The following is a 14,166-nucleotide window of genomic DNA, read 5'->3' as shown; positions in this document are numbered from 1 at the left end:
AAATATTGTAATTTATGTGGGCTATAGGCCTTGTTATATTTAATATATATATATATATATATATATATATATATATATATATATATATATATATGTATATATATATATATATATATTTACTTTCATGGGCTATGCCCTCGCTACATATTTAATATTTTACATTAATATTATTCATAGGGTCGATTTAATATTTTACATTAAATATTTCTATAGCGTGGGTTAGGCCATCGCTTTGCAATTAAATAATTTAATTTTTAATATATGATTTACGTTATATTCTTTCTTGGTTTTTCTTTTCCCAACATTGTACTAGAGGGGTATTATCATCTTTTCTCATCAACTATTGTAAAATAAAAAGGTAATGGATCAACACAGAAGTTAACCCATCAGACAACATACATCAAACATCAGAAAGAACACTAGAAGACTTGGTGCAATTACAAGTTACTTGAATAAAAGAAGAATTGTTTGCTATTGGTGTATCATTGCAATATAGGCTTAAAATTTTAACATGAATATTTGCCAATACAGAACAACAACAACATATTAGAGTGCTCCCTTCAAGTGGTCACTATATTTGCATTTCCCTTTGATTTTTATTACATTTTATACTAATTCAATATCAGGTACCATTACTTTTCTATATGGTATTAACCATTAAAAAATCAAAGAAATAATTTCATACAAGAAAATAATATGATTACAAAGATTAAGCGAAGAAATTTATTCCTTTTAGGCAAGAAAGATGCTAATAAAAACATATTACCAACAAATTTATTACCAACCTGAAGATTTGATTTAACGACCCAAATGGAGGTTGGAAGTTGTCGAAGATGTAGTGTGGCAAGTTATCTTGCATGATAAACTAGATCATATTAGCCTTCAATTATGATGAGTGCATATTTTTTTCCCTCATTTAATGTTTAATTCTGGGTATTTAATTGAATTTTTGTGCTTAAAGAGTGATTTAATTGACAATTTTGATAATTAGGCTATTTGAACTTATGTGATAAAAATGTCTTAAAAAGTGATTTTTAGCTGCATAAATTACTTTTGGATATTTTAACATTTGTTGATGCAACTAAAGTTAAGATTAAACTCATTTAAGGTGGAAAAATAGATTGATTGAATTTACAAACCACTTTAAATAAGGCTAAAATCAACAAGTTCTGGAAAAATCACTTTTGCACCCCATACATAACTTATACACTCCTCTCTTTCCAAATGGGCTATAGAAAACCTACCTCTACACCCCTGACATTGTCTATTTCCATCCCTCTTTCAACTCATAAACTAAGAGGCACTCAGATCATGTTATCCCTAACTTTCAAATATGTTCAACCACATGTTGACATGTGTCATGATCCAACAACTAAAAATTCAGCCAATCAAAATGGTGCCACGTTGAACACCATTGATGACCATCCACGCAACAGCAAAAATGACCTAGAACCTCCATTGCAGCGGCACGACCACAAAAAACACAGACCAAACGCAAATCACGAACCTAGTGGCACTTGAACAACAGCGACCACAATTCATGCTATGGCAAAAACCCTAAAGGAGGAGAGAGAGAAAGCTTCATTTGAGAGAAAGAGAGGAATGTCACGTGTCAGCTTCTCAATGGACAGTCAAAGAGTCAAAACTGGTCAAACAGTCAACTCTGGGTAAAGACTAGTCAAAGTTGGTCAAATAAGAGGGGTTGAATTGGAAATATTGATATTTTTGGATGTCTTTGCAAATTTGGACTATCAAATTTCAAAAGGACTGATTTGGAATTAATACAAATATTAGTTGGTGATAATTTATTATATATCTTTAAGTAATTAATTTATTTAATTATATTAGATATTGGTATTATCAACCAACTATATTTGTCAAATAGTCTATATCTCTCCAAATATTTTTGAATATTTATCTTTATCTTTATTTTAAAAAGATATTTGAGAGGTTTTAGCAACTGAAAAGTCCAGTCCAAGTCCTATATAAAGAGACCAAGGGAGAAGCAGAAAAGACAAGTTCGAGACTTCGAAGTTTTGGAACCCTTAGGGAGCCTAATTTCGTTTCCTTTCTTTCTCTCTCTCTCTCTCCATTCTTCAATTATTTTTATTTTATTTTCCATTTCATGAAAGGCTAAGCTTCAAGGGTTAGTTCCAACGTAATTTCTTAATTGGATTATGAGGATTGAATAAATTTGTTTGTTCTTTTGATTCTTGCTGTGATTTATTTTCATCTGTCTTTTGGTTCTTAATTTAGTAAAAGTAATGATTTTTACATTGTAGCAAGTTAGCACGGTGTTAAATTTACATAACATAACAATCATATGAGTCCAAGGGTTTTTAAATTTTAATTGAGAAGTTACTTTGATTAATTTTAGAAACTTTCATATGATTTCATGAGTGTTTGTTAATAATTGAGAAGTTACTTTGATTAAAGGTGAAAACTTAGATTAGAATTAATCAAGAAGTTACTTTGGTTAATTAGCTTTTTACTAGATATAAGAGGTAAAAGAATGGACATGATTAGGATTAGTAATATTTAATTGACAATTTACTTTGGTTAAATTTACTATGATTAATCTACAAAATTCTTGCTTTTGATTGAGAAGTTACTTTGGTTAAAAGTAAGAATGCCAACAAATCAATTGAAAAGTTACATTGATTAATTTGAAGTCTTAAACAAGAAATCAATAACAATAATCTTTAGGAAACCAATGATGAATCCTATTTTGGAAAAGCAATGGAATCAACCTGTTTTCTTTACTATTGTTTTTATTTTATATTTTTTGTTATGAAATAAAGCTAATAACATAGAGAAGAATAGAGAATAGAAGGAAGAATAGACAATGAGAGAATAGGGGGAAGAACTTTTCTGTGTGTCTTATTATTGATAGGAAGAATCCTATTTATAGATACAACATGGTAACTCATAAAGGATACAAATCAAATTAGTTAATACAAAATATTTACATAAGTAATGAGTCATATGAGTATCAATCATATCAATCATATGAGTAACTGTATAAATCAATGGATGACCATTAATTCATAACACTCCCCCTTGGGTGTCATTGATAAGAGAATGTGTCTCGTTAAAACCTTACTAGGAAAAACCCTTTAGGATAAAAACCTAGTGAAGGAAAAAAAGTACACCATTCTATATAATATTGTTCTTTACATCTTCTATTTCTCCCCCTCATGTAAACTTACTTCATTAAGATGACGGAGTCCAATCTTGTGATCCAATTGTTCAAAAGTTCCCCTTGGCAAAGACTTTGTAAATAAATCTGCTAGATTTTCACATGAACGAATATTTTGGATCTTTACATCATCCTTTCAATTGAACAATGCACTAGTTGTTGATTCCATTCTTCTCATGTAATGCCAAAAATTATGCATGATATTGACGATGTTGCTTTTATGCTCTCTTTCACATATCATCATAAAATTATTGTGCTACCACATGTGAATAAATACCTTGTTTGTGATCAACCATTATGACATTGGGAGAATATAATAAATAACATGCATCGGCATAATCCATTAAATCCAATTTTGAACCATTTGGATAAAATAATTCCATATTCATAGTACCCTTAAGGTAACATAGTATATTTTTTACTTTAATCCATTGTCTTCTTGTAGGTGAAGAACTATATCTTGCTTAACAAATTTACAACAAATGTAATATCACGTCAAGTATAATTAGCAAGATACATCAGTGTTCTTATAACACTAAGATATGATACTTCTAGACCAAGAAGATCTTCATCATTTTCTTAAGGTCTAAGAAGAACATTTATCAACATCTAATGACCTCACAACTATTAGAGTACATAATGGTTGTGACTTGTCCATTTAGAACATTTTACACACCTTAAATATATAAGGCTCTTGATGTATAAAAAACACCTTTATTTAAATACTCAATTTCTAATTTCAAACAAGATTTTTTCCCTTCAAAGATCCTTCATCTCAAATTATTTCTTTGAATGATCAATTGCCTTTGTGAGCTAATTATGAGTTCCAACAATGTTTATGTCATCTACATAAACAACAATTATGGTAAATTCATTCTCGGATCTTTTCATAAAAATACAAGGACAAATAGGGTCATTTTTATACCTTTTCTTTAACAAGTACTCACTAAGAAGATTATACCACATACATCTTGATTGTTTCAATCCATAAAGGGACTTATTCCATTTTACTGAATAATCCTCTTTAGAATTTGCCTTGTTGGACAAATAAAATCCTTCAGGGAATTTCATATAAATATGATTCTCAAAAGAACTGTACAAATAGGTTGTAACATCATCCATTAGATGTAAATACAAACTTTGTTGTGCAACTAGGATAATCAAATATTGCAATGTTGTTGCATCCAATACTAGCGAATATGTCTTTTCACAAATCTATATAAGGTTTTGTGAAAAACCTTGAGCAACCAACTCTGCTTTGTATCTAACAATTTCATCATTCTTAATTTGATTTTTGCGCAAAAATCCATATGTACCCAATGGGTTTCACACCTTTAGGTGTGCAAACTATAGGTCTAAAAGCATTTCGTTTAGCAAGCAAATCTAATTATGTTTCTTTACATATTTTAATTTTGGTCAATCATTTCTTTGTCGACAATCTTCAATTATCACTCGTTATTGATCCTCATTGTCATTCATAGCATTCATCGCTATATTATATGTAAAAGTTTCGTCACTGTTGACTTCATATTGGTTCCATATTATATGATTCATGACATAATTTATTGAAATCTCATCATTTTGAACAATTTTAGGTACCTGAGGTTCTTCTGGAACTAAATCATTAATTATGGCAAATGAATCTTTTGGGATTTCCACCTTTTCGTTTAGGTCATCTTGCATTTTAGCTCCCTTTCTCATTCAAGAGATTTTATCTTTGGAACCTATAGGCCTACCACGCTTCAAGCGTGTCTTTGGAACTAACAGGCCTACCATCCTTCAGGCGTGTTAAGAATCAATATCAATTATCTTCATAGCATTAGCAGTTGGTATTAGTTACCCTTTTTCTGTTAGTAAAACATTAGGTAATTGATTGACTAGTTTTGAAAATGAATTATCCTTTGAACTTCTAGTTCACATTCTTTTGTATGAGGATCAAGATGAGATAATGATAATTCGTTCCAACCAATACCTTTTTCCAATTGTTTGCTTTCTCCCCCTAATGTTGGAAAAACTTATTCATCAAAGTGACAGTCGACAAGTCGAATTGTAAATAAGTTTCCTATTGGTAGTTCAAGATATTTCATTATTGAGGGAGAATCATATCCAACATATATTCTCAATTGTCTCTAAAGACCCATCATAGTCCCTTTTTGGTGGGGAAAACATATACACCACACCAAAAAAATTCTTACATGAGAATATTAGGTCATTAATCAAAAACCAGTTGCATAATAGAGTATTTGTGATAACTTGTTGGTTTGATGCGAATCAATAATGCAACATGCAAAATTGCATATCCCTAAGTAGCCATTGGAATATTAGCTCTCATAAGTAATGGTCTTGCAACCAATTTTAGATGTGTTAGTAATAATTCCACAAGTCTATTTTGAGTATGAACATGTGTTACTGGATGCTCAACTTTAATTCCAATTGATATACAATACTCATGAAAAGCATGAGATGTAATTTCACCAGTATTATCAAAACATATTTTCTTAATTGGATAATCTAGGAGGTGAACTCTTAACTGTATGAATAACTTTGCAAATCCTTGATTGCGAGTTGATAATAAACAAATATGTGACTATCTAATAGATGCATCAATTAAAACCATGAAATATATAAATGACATGCAAATTAATTGTACTAATATATGTGTAGTACAAATCATCCAACTGATCATGCCAAACAAGGCATTCATTTTGATTCGTAAACTTCTGGTTTACCATGACATGCATTTCAATTGTACTAATATATGTATAGTACAAATCATAAGAGAATGTTGATAATTTCTTCAATACACATTTTTTTTTCAACTCAATCATAGAGATATAAAGATATTTCATATCTTTTTCATTGTTTGTCTCAATATGATTTCTATTTAGACGAATATCCTTAAAACTTAATAAGTACCTGTTCAACTTGTTAGTAGAAGTATAATAGTTCTTTCGGAGCATTCAAATATATTTGTTGTACTATAAATAATACTAACATTGATATCTCGCATTACCAAACAAGAGAAAAAGTTATTACTCTTGAGAATTGTATAAGTTGTTGCATTATCAATAAGACACATATCCTCATCATTGGTTCTAGTGTCAACATTCATTTTTCATATAAACGTAAATATCAATATGATATTTTTTTAACACTCTCATAACCAATGAGGTGATCAATGTTTCCATTTGGCTTAGCAAAGAAAATAATAATATCAAGATGAGTAGCATCCATATAGCCATAATCTGAATCACCATCTTCATAAGCAAAATGTGTTTCTATTATTTGTAAGATGTGTAACATCCCTAAGGAATATTACTAATATTTAATAATAATAATAATAATAATAATAATAATAATAATAATAAATAGGAAATAAAAGTAAATGCCTCATTTAATATAATACCATTTCCCAAACAAACACGGGAAATTTAAAACTTTAATACACATGTAATAAAAACAGGAGTCCATAATTTATAAAACTAAATAATATTCACATGGCTCCCAAAGGATTACATATTTATCTAAAAATCAAAATGATAAACAATATAAACAAAAATCCCCTGTTATCCCTCGCTCTGAGTCTATGCATCTCCTGGCCCACCTGTCAAATCATCTGCTCCCGGATAACGAGTTATCCGATCATCGCCACACACACACAGAAAGGGTGAGTTATGCACAATATATAAACAAATACATGAAATAAATATGTCACTCATCCCAAAATAACATAACTAAAATTTCATGATTTTCAAATTACCCAACCATGATCTCATAGTCCTTCATGAGTCATATATATGAACTAGGTCTTGGGACTTCACTGTACTCCCACGAAACTAACTCATTCGTGGTCCAACCCTATGAGCCTATCCCACTCATAGTCCTGCCCTACAGACTCCTCATCTGTAGTAAATCATCAAAGCCTTATCGACTTGGACCTGGCACGCACGCAATCACCATACTAAGGACTCATCGCCCAATAGTAGCCGACGGGAACTCAACCAGTTCCATGCCCATCATGCGTTCAACCATTCAAGCACATCCCAGACCCCTATTGGACTTAGTCCGTCAAGCCCAAACACCGCAACCACATGCATATACTTCCTATACTTAAGAAAGACTAGTCAAACCAACACACGCAAGCACACACAACATTGCAATTCGCATAAACTCGCTTAAGCCAGGGACTCTCGCCCAAGCTAAGCCCTCAGTCTCGCTTAGGCTAGCTCACCTCGCTTGAGCGAGCTTAAAACAGTAACATCATCACGTTATCTCGCTTAGGCGAGATCCTCTTGCTGGGGTAAGCCATACCCTCACTCAAAACAACACACACCTCGCATAAACGATGATGCAATCAAACAACCATCAACACTCATCGAGACCTCGCTTATGCGAGCCCTTCTCGCCTAAGCGAGCATACCTGTCGCTCAGAACCCCAAAACCTCTCGCCTGGGCGAGAAGTCGCACTCAGAACATCCAGGTTTCCTCGCGACCTCGCTTGGGCGAGTGTCTCTCGCTTGAGCAAGAGACCAAGTCGCTCAACCCCGTCCAGAGTCGCCTAGGCGAGATACGCGTACCAGAACCAAAAATGAGACTCTGCAACTCTCGCTTAGGAGAGATGGACTCGCTTGGGCGAGACTTGCAGAGTTCCAACTCTGATCACGCACTCAATTCACCCAACCTTGCCCAATTCACACAACAAAACATACCAAAACAGCATTCGATCATTGCCCAACATAAAACAATGGCTAACAAACATCAAACATGTTATTTCATCCATTCATATTACCCCAACTCAAGATTGAGTTATCCTTACCCAATTCCCTACGAAAACCCTCATTATACCCAATATAAGCATAAAAGGCTTTGCACCCAAACGTCAAGCCAACCAATTCACAATCACAGTACATAGGATACCAAATTTACATCATTCAGAATTATTTGAGAAGGGCAATAATCCAGAATCATAACACACACATCAGTTAATTTACACGCACAAAGACAACTCCCCTAACCTGGAATTATTAGTCAAAAATTGAGAAGATAGAATGCTCCTCCTCAAACCTTCTCCCAATTCTCCCTTGCGCACCCTAAATTCACCACGCAAGCCAATTTTCGTTGCTTCTCTCACAACCACTAACCAGCACTGCCAAAACCCTTACTCCTACATATAATTGGGCTTTTATAGGTGTCTTGTTAATGGGTTTAAATGAAAACACGAAAATACCCTTAATGAGGTGTTATACATTTCAATTTAAGGGTAATTACAATGGTTTAATACTTGTTTTTCAGCCCTTTGGCTACTCCTCCCTCTGATTTCTACCTTTGCCCTTTCAACTCCACTCTAAGCTAGAATTAGCAAAAATAAAGCCTACTTTATGTCCAACAAGGTTTGAACCCATGAACCCATGACGAACAACCACTATGCCAATTCACATTTAGTGATACACTCCAATCAATGTAAGTTTACAATACCTCGAACTCAAGTCCTCTCACACAAACCAAGTACTCTCAACCATTTGAGCTAGTACTTTTCTACGTCACATCAAACAATAATTAATGCCATAAATGCTCTTTCTACCCGCATTTATTAATTAATTATTTATTTAATTAATTAATTTTCACGGGTCTTACAAGATGCCTTGGTGTATGAAAAGTACAACTCAAATGGCGTTTCCTATCGTAATGATAATATATACTTTCATCTTATTTGCCAATATTTTCACATATTTTTCTTTTTCACATTATAGTCCCAATTTTGGTGACAGAATGTGTCTTTGAAATTTCCTTTATAACCATGTCCATAATCAATATCACGATCATATAAATAAAATGTTGTTGCATTCACTTCCGGGAATGGAGCAAAACCAATTGGACAAGTTTCATGATTTTCTATCAAAAGCTCAGTGCTTTGTTTAGCCATACAAAGGCATGAAGCAAATTCATAATATGTATTGCTGCATTCACTCTTGGGAATGAATCAGATTTGATGGATCTCATGATTTTTCATCAAAAGCTTTATTGCTTTGTTCAGCCATACAGAGGCATGAAATAAATTCATAATATTTATTGTTGCATTCACTTCTGGGAATGGATCAGATTGGATGGATCTCATGATTTTTCATCAAAAGCTTCATTGCTTTGTTCAGCTATACAAAGACATGAAATAAATTCATAATATTTGTGAAATCTTTGTTCATAATATTGTTCTCATAGGAACAAATTAGTTGCTCAGATGCTTTATTTCTTTCTTTAATGGTGTCACCAAGACCCATTGCATCTAAATGTATTTCAACATTTAATATCCAATATAAGTAATTCTTCCTTGTAATATCAAGGGTCACAACTCCAAATTTTACAACGTTTCGCGTGTTTAGAACCACTACAAGAATTTATAACTTTAATTGGGGTTTATTATTTGGGGTTATAATAACCTCCACTAAAATATATATAGATAATTGGGGTTTTATAAACCCTCACTAAGTATAAGGGGTTTTGTGACTAACCCCAGTAAAATTATTCTATTTATTTTATAACTTTTAAGATTTTAATTTGGGTAAGATTTTTCTCTTTATGCAGATACTTTTTCTCTTTCTCGGTGGCTCAATTAACTACTTTTGCTCTGGGAGAAGGAAGAAGGTGTTTGCTGGTAGGAAGAAGAAAGAGGCTCATGCTCTTCGCTTAAGGTAAATCGTGGCTTTCAATTTCATTTTTGTTTTTCTGATTCCATCTCTTTCGATTTCAATTTCAATTTCGTTTCTTTGCTTATCGTTCGTGTCCAAGGAGGTTGCGGCTCCTGTCTTATCAGGAAGACGTTTTCTCTTTCGAGTCCATCATTCTCTCTGAAATTAGGTAATAAACACCTTTCTCCTTGCTTTCAATTTCGTCTTTGTTTCGATTTCATTTCCACTACTTTCAGTTTCGTCGTTCTTTCAATCTCCATGCTTTTATTTTCGTCTCAATGCAATTATGTCTTCTGATCTCAACGTGTCTCTCACTGTTCTCACCACGAACATGTTTGTTTATTTATCTCTTCATTTTGCCCTAACTTTCCTTGTTTTGTTGTGTGGTTGTCAATTTCCTTTGCAAAGATACTGATACAATCAATCAGACTAGGGATAGAAGTTTTAGGCCGAGTTCCAAGAAAAAAAGCATTTTGTGATGTTAGTTAATATACTATGGCCACAAGCACTCCAGACATTTTGGTGATTCGCATAACTTCTGGTTCATTCTGCTTTGCAAATACTAGATGGGAGCTAGATCCTGCAGTGGCTTCATTTCTGGATAATTGTTCTTCTTTTTTAATGCCAAAGGAATTCTAGCTTTGGAATGGTTCCATATCGAGGCAACAGGTCTTACTCCACACGTCAAATTACTTACTTTGGAAGAATGATAAAGGCAAGTAGTACATGCCTCTCTATGTTACTACGATTCCTTTCTATGAACTTGCTTGCTGAGGAAGATATAAAATAGTGATACTGGACATGTTCTGGTGCTAATATTATATCCTCTAATCTATTGCCCTTTACAGGAAACACAATGTGCTAGGCGGTCTATAGTGAGTGCATATTCACCTGAAGGTTTGTTCCGATGTAATAGTAGAGGTTAACACTATAAGTAGATTAAACTTGCTAGGTTCAGCTTCAAAAACCATTTCGTTGTGATTAAGAAATTTGTGGCTCTTTTCATAGCTTTTTCTCTATTTAACAGAGTTAAAGACACCCCAGTATTATATTCATCAACCTTGACTTTTATTAGGGTAGTAGTTATTTATATTTTTACAAGGATGTTCCATAATATGAATCCTCTTACCTTTTCCTTTAATTTTTCCTTGGATTTCATTTGATTTTTAGTTTTCCTTATATTTTGTTTAGTCAGTTGTCAAGACCAAAGAATGGAAGACAGGGATCTCGGGGGAACGAAAAATGTGTGTATGATAATGATTACAAATATGGATAAAAAGTTATCATCTACAGTTGCAGAGTTCTTACGAAGATATACTTCTCTATCAGTCAGAGTCTTCATTTTTCCAAATTTGTCAATGGAGGTATATACTAGGGGAGCCATTATGGTGCATTCTGAAAAAGAGTTCCAAGAGTTGTGTGGCTTTTTGAATAATCCCAACTGCATCATAACATCTTCAACTGGCAGGTCTTCTACATTTTGATGGTAACTTGCTACTTTTTGTGAATGTTGACATGAATTGGTTCTTTTCAAAATGGTTCCTGTAGATGGCTTTTGAATTATATGGTATGCTTGCCGGCAATGTCAATCCAATGATTGGAGAGAATGTGAAGCCAGCTTATGGAGGTGGAGAATAAGCTTTTTTGGTATGGTTAATGTTTTACTTTTTCTCTGTATTGACTGTCATACCTGTCAATGATTTAAGTTTTAACAATATACTTGTAGGCCTACTGATTGTTTTCTATTAGGTTGGCCTATGCGTGCTGATGCTGATTTCTTTTGCTTACCGCCTTCTGAAAAGTTGTTTTTTGATAAATCTAATGTAAGTATTGTAACTTTAGACTTTGTCCTGATTTTATAAGGTTCTTCTGATGCTTCTATATATGCAATAAATGAAATTTTGCATTTGCTCTGTTTTGAATGTTTGTAGCTATATGTTATATTTACTATTGTAACTTGTATGTACAGGATGACAAACCACCTAGCAAAGACAAATTGGTTAGGAAAGTGAATTTTGTTGAGATAAGATCATTTTAGCATATTTTCAGGAGTTTTGATCGGATGTGGAGTTTTTTCATTCTGTGTTTACAAGTTTTAAATATTCTTTGCATTTTGTTGCTCTCCATCCTTGTCAGTTATTTTTTCCCTTCAATGCTTTGCTGAATAGAGTCTATCTCTAAAAAAGGTTAATTTTTTTATTAGGCTATGATTATATTTTTTAACAGGGGTTAAAACTATGAAGTAGTAATAGAATATATATATATATATATATATATATATATATATATATATATATATATATATAAATGAGAAGAGTTAGGAAAAGAATAATATAAATAAAAAAACTTTGAGAACGGAACAACTGATAAAAAATTATTTTATCTGGATTAAAGTTAGTTTGTATATCATAAATAAATTAGTTTGGAATAAAGTCAATAACATATACCAAATTGTCTGTATAATTTTCTGTTGTTTAGGTTCATTTTCTGGAATAATGAATCAACATCTTATCTTTTTATTTGTTAATATTTATACGAAGGTAAAACGGAGTAATTTTATTATATATATATATATATATATATTCTAATTTTGGTAGAATTATTACAACACTCTCGACCTTTTTTTCCTATGCAACCAAACTCATTAAACTATCAATCAAACAACAATTGTATCAACTCTTAGGTTTTTATAACTAGTTGTAAACTGACCTGCACGTGTTATATGACTAATCACCTCTTTATTTGGACTTACTTTCACATGATGACATGGGTAGTGTAGAAATTAGCATGAGATATATATGTAGACCATGATCAATTATGTTTCTTTATTTTTTTTACTTTCGTGTTTTCTTGTTATGCAGAAATTGTGGTTTGACAATGGGTTGGGGCAACATCATCCAATTTAAGCGTACTCTTGGTAGATGCAGCAGTAATTTAAGCAGTAGCAGGGAGAAATAGTGGAGGATTGTGCATGCATGTGTGTCACATACCAATATTGCAACATCGTCCAATTTGCATTAATAAAATAAAAATGTGTATGTACTCTTGAAGATATTATGACGAAAATAATGGATCTCAAGATTGTCTTAGTTTCCATATATGTATATCTTCATTCCTTAGATGCGGTGAAGTGCAGTTTCTATTCATTTATATGTTTATTTATACTTAAGTTGATAATCATGTGATTTTAGTGGTTGTTTCTTTGGTGCAATGATTTTGTGTAATTTCTTGTGTAATTTCATTTATAAATATGCAATTGAACAAAGTTCACAAAATCCATAGAATAAGGTTCTTTTCATACTCAAAAAATTAACTCAACAAATCAATTATCACGAAAGTATAACTTTAGCATTATAGCAATGTCATAATAATATAAGCCCAACTTTGGGTATTAACGGGGGTTTTCGAAACCCCAAAAATTAATGGGGGTTTTCGAGCCCCATGCATTAACGGGGGTTTTTGAGCCCCATGCATTAACGAGGGTTTTCGAACCCATGCATTAACGGGGGTTTTTGAAACCCTCGGTAAGTTACGCTATTTCCAGGGGTTGTTAAAAATCCCCGGTAATCCGTTAGCTACGCTTGCTCTTCCAGGGAAATTGCAAACCCCTAGTAAAACCATTAGTGGGGGTTAAAACCCCCAGAAATGTCAAATATAACCCCTACTAAAAATAATTATTTTTGTAGTGAACTAACACATAAAATAATAATAATAATAATAATCACCATCATAATAATAATAATAAGACGGAGAAGAAAATTGATAAAGTCAAACAATATAAGAAATGAAGAATATACTAGCACATAAAATATAATAATAAGAATATATGATAAAATTGTAAATGAAGAAAGGATTAGAAAAAACCTGGATTGAGACCAGCAGAACATTGTCCTTAAAAAAGAAAAAACTTCTACTAGCCCTCAGTTGGTTGAAGCATGGTGTTGATAACGTGTTATGAAATAAAGCTAATAACATAGAGAAGAATAGAGAATAGAAGGAAGAATAGGCAATGAGAGAATAGGGGGAAAAACTTTTTTGTGTGTCTTATTATTGATAGGAAGAGCCCTATTTATAGATATAACATGGTATACAAATCAAATTAGTTAATACAAAATATTTACATAAAGAGTAATGAGTCATATGAGTATCAATCATATCAATCATGAGTAACTGTATAAATCAATGGACGACCATTAATTCATAACATTTATATCTTTTCTATTTCTTTCTTGTTTATCTTAATCCCCTATATATTTTTTTTAATTTTTTTGACAAACTCTTTTG

The 14,166-nt window shown here is 32.4% G+C and overlaps 1 protein-coding gene across 14 annotated transcripts; it reads left to right on the top strand.

Moving 5' to 3' along the window:
* Positions 1 to 9,634: 9,634 nt before the first annotated feature.
* LOC114173933 (uncharacterized) lies at positions 9,635 to 13,003 on the top strand. Of its 14 annotated transcripts, none has more exons than XM_085669563.1 (9): positions 9,637 to 9,885; positions 9,983 to 10,051; positions 10,291 to 10,404; positions 10,513 to 10,597; positions 10,731 to 10,779; positions 11,074 to 11,350; positions 11,431 to 11,529; positions 11,632 to 11,705; positions 12,744 to 13,003. In XM_085669563.1, the coding sequence occupies exons 3-7, from the start codon at positions 10,361 to 10,363 to the stop codon at positions 11,477 to 11,479; spliced, it is 504 nt and encodes a 167-aa protein (XP_085525689.1). In that variant the 5' UTR covers positions 9,637 to 9,885; positions 9,983 to 10,051; positions 10,291 to 10,360; the 3' UTR covers positions 11,480 to 11,529; positions 11,632 to 11,705; positions 12,744 to 13,003. The 14 variants fall into 14 exon arrangements, 12 of the variants coding, with proteins under 12 accessions (XP_027914421.1, XP_085525687.1, XP_027914418.1 ...); XM_085669564.1 differs by having other exon boundaries at positions 9,658 to 9,885; positions 9,986 to 10,051; XR_014989438.1 differs by having other exon boundaries at positions 9,635 to 9,885; positions 10,291 to 10,597; positions 11,078 to 11,350.
* The last annotated feature ends 1,163 nt before the right edge of the window (positions 13,004 to 14,166 follow it).

The sequence above is a fragment of the Vigna unguiculata genome, chromosome 2, assembly GCF_037176805.1.
Source record: "Vigna unguiculata cultivar grain cowpea cultivar isolate G323 ecotype 2 chromosome 2, ASM3717680v1, whole genome shotgun sequence".
In the NCBI taxonomy this organism is placed as follows: Eukaryota; Viridiplantae; Streptophyta; class Magnoliopsida; order Fabales; family Fabaceae; genus Vigna; species Vigna unguiculata.
This window is presented reverse-complemented; position numbering and strand designations above follow the sequence as displayed.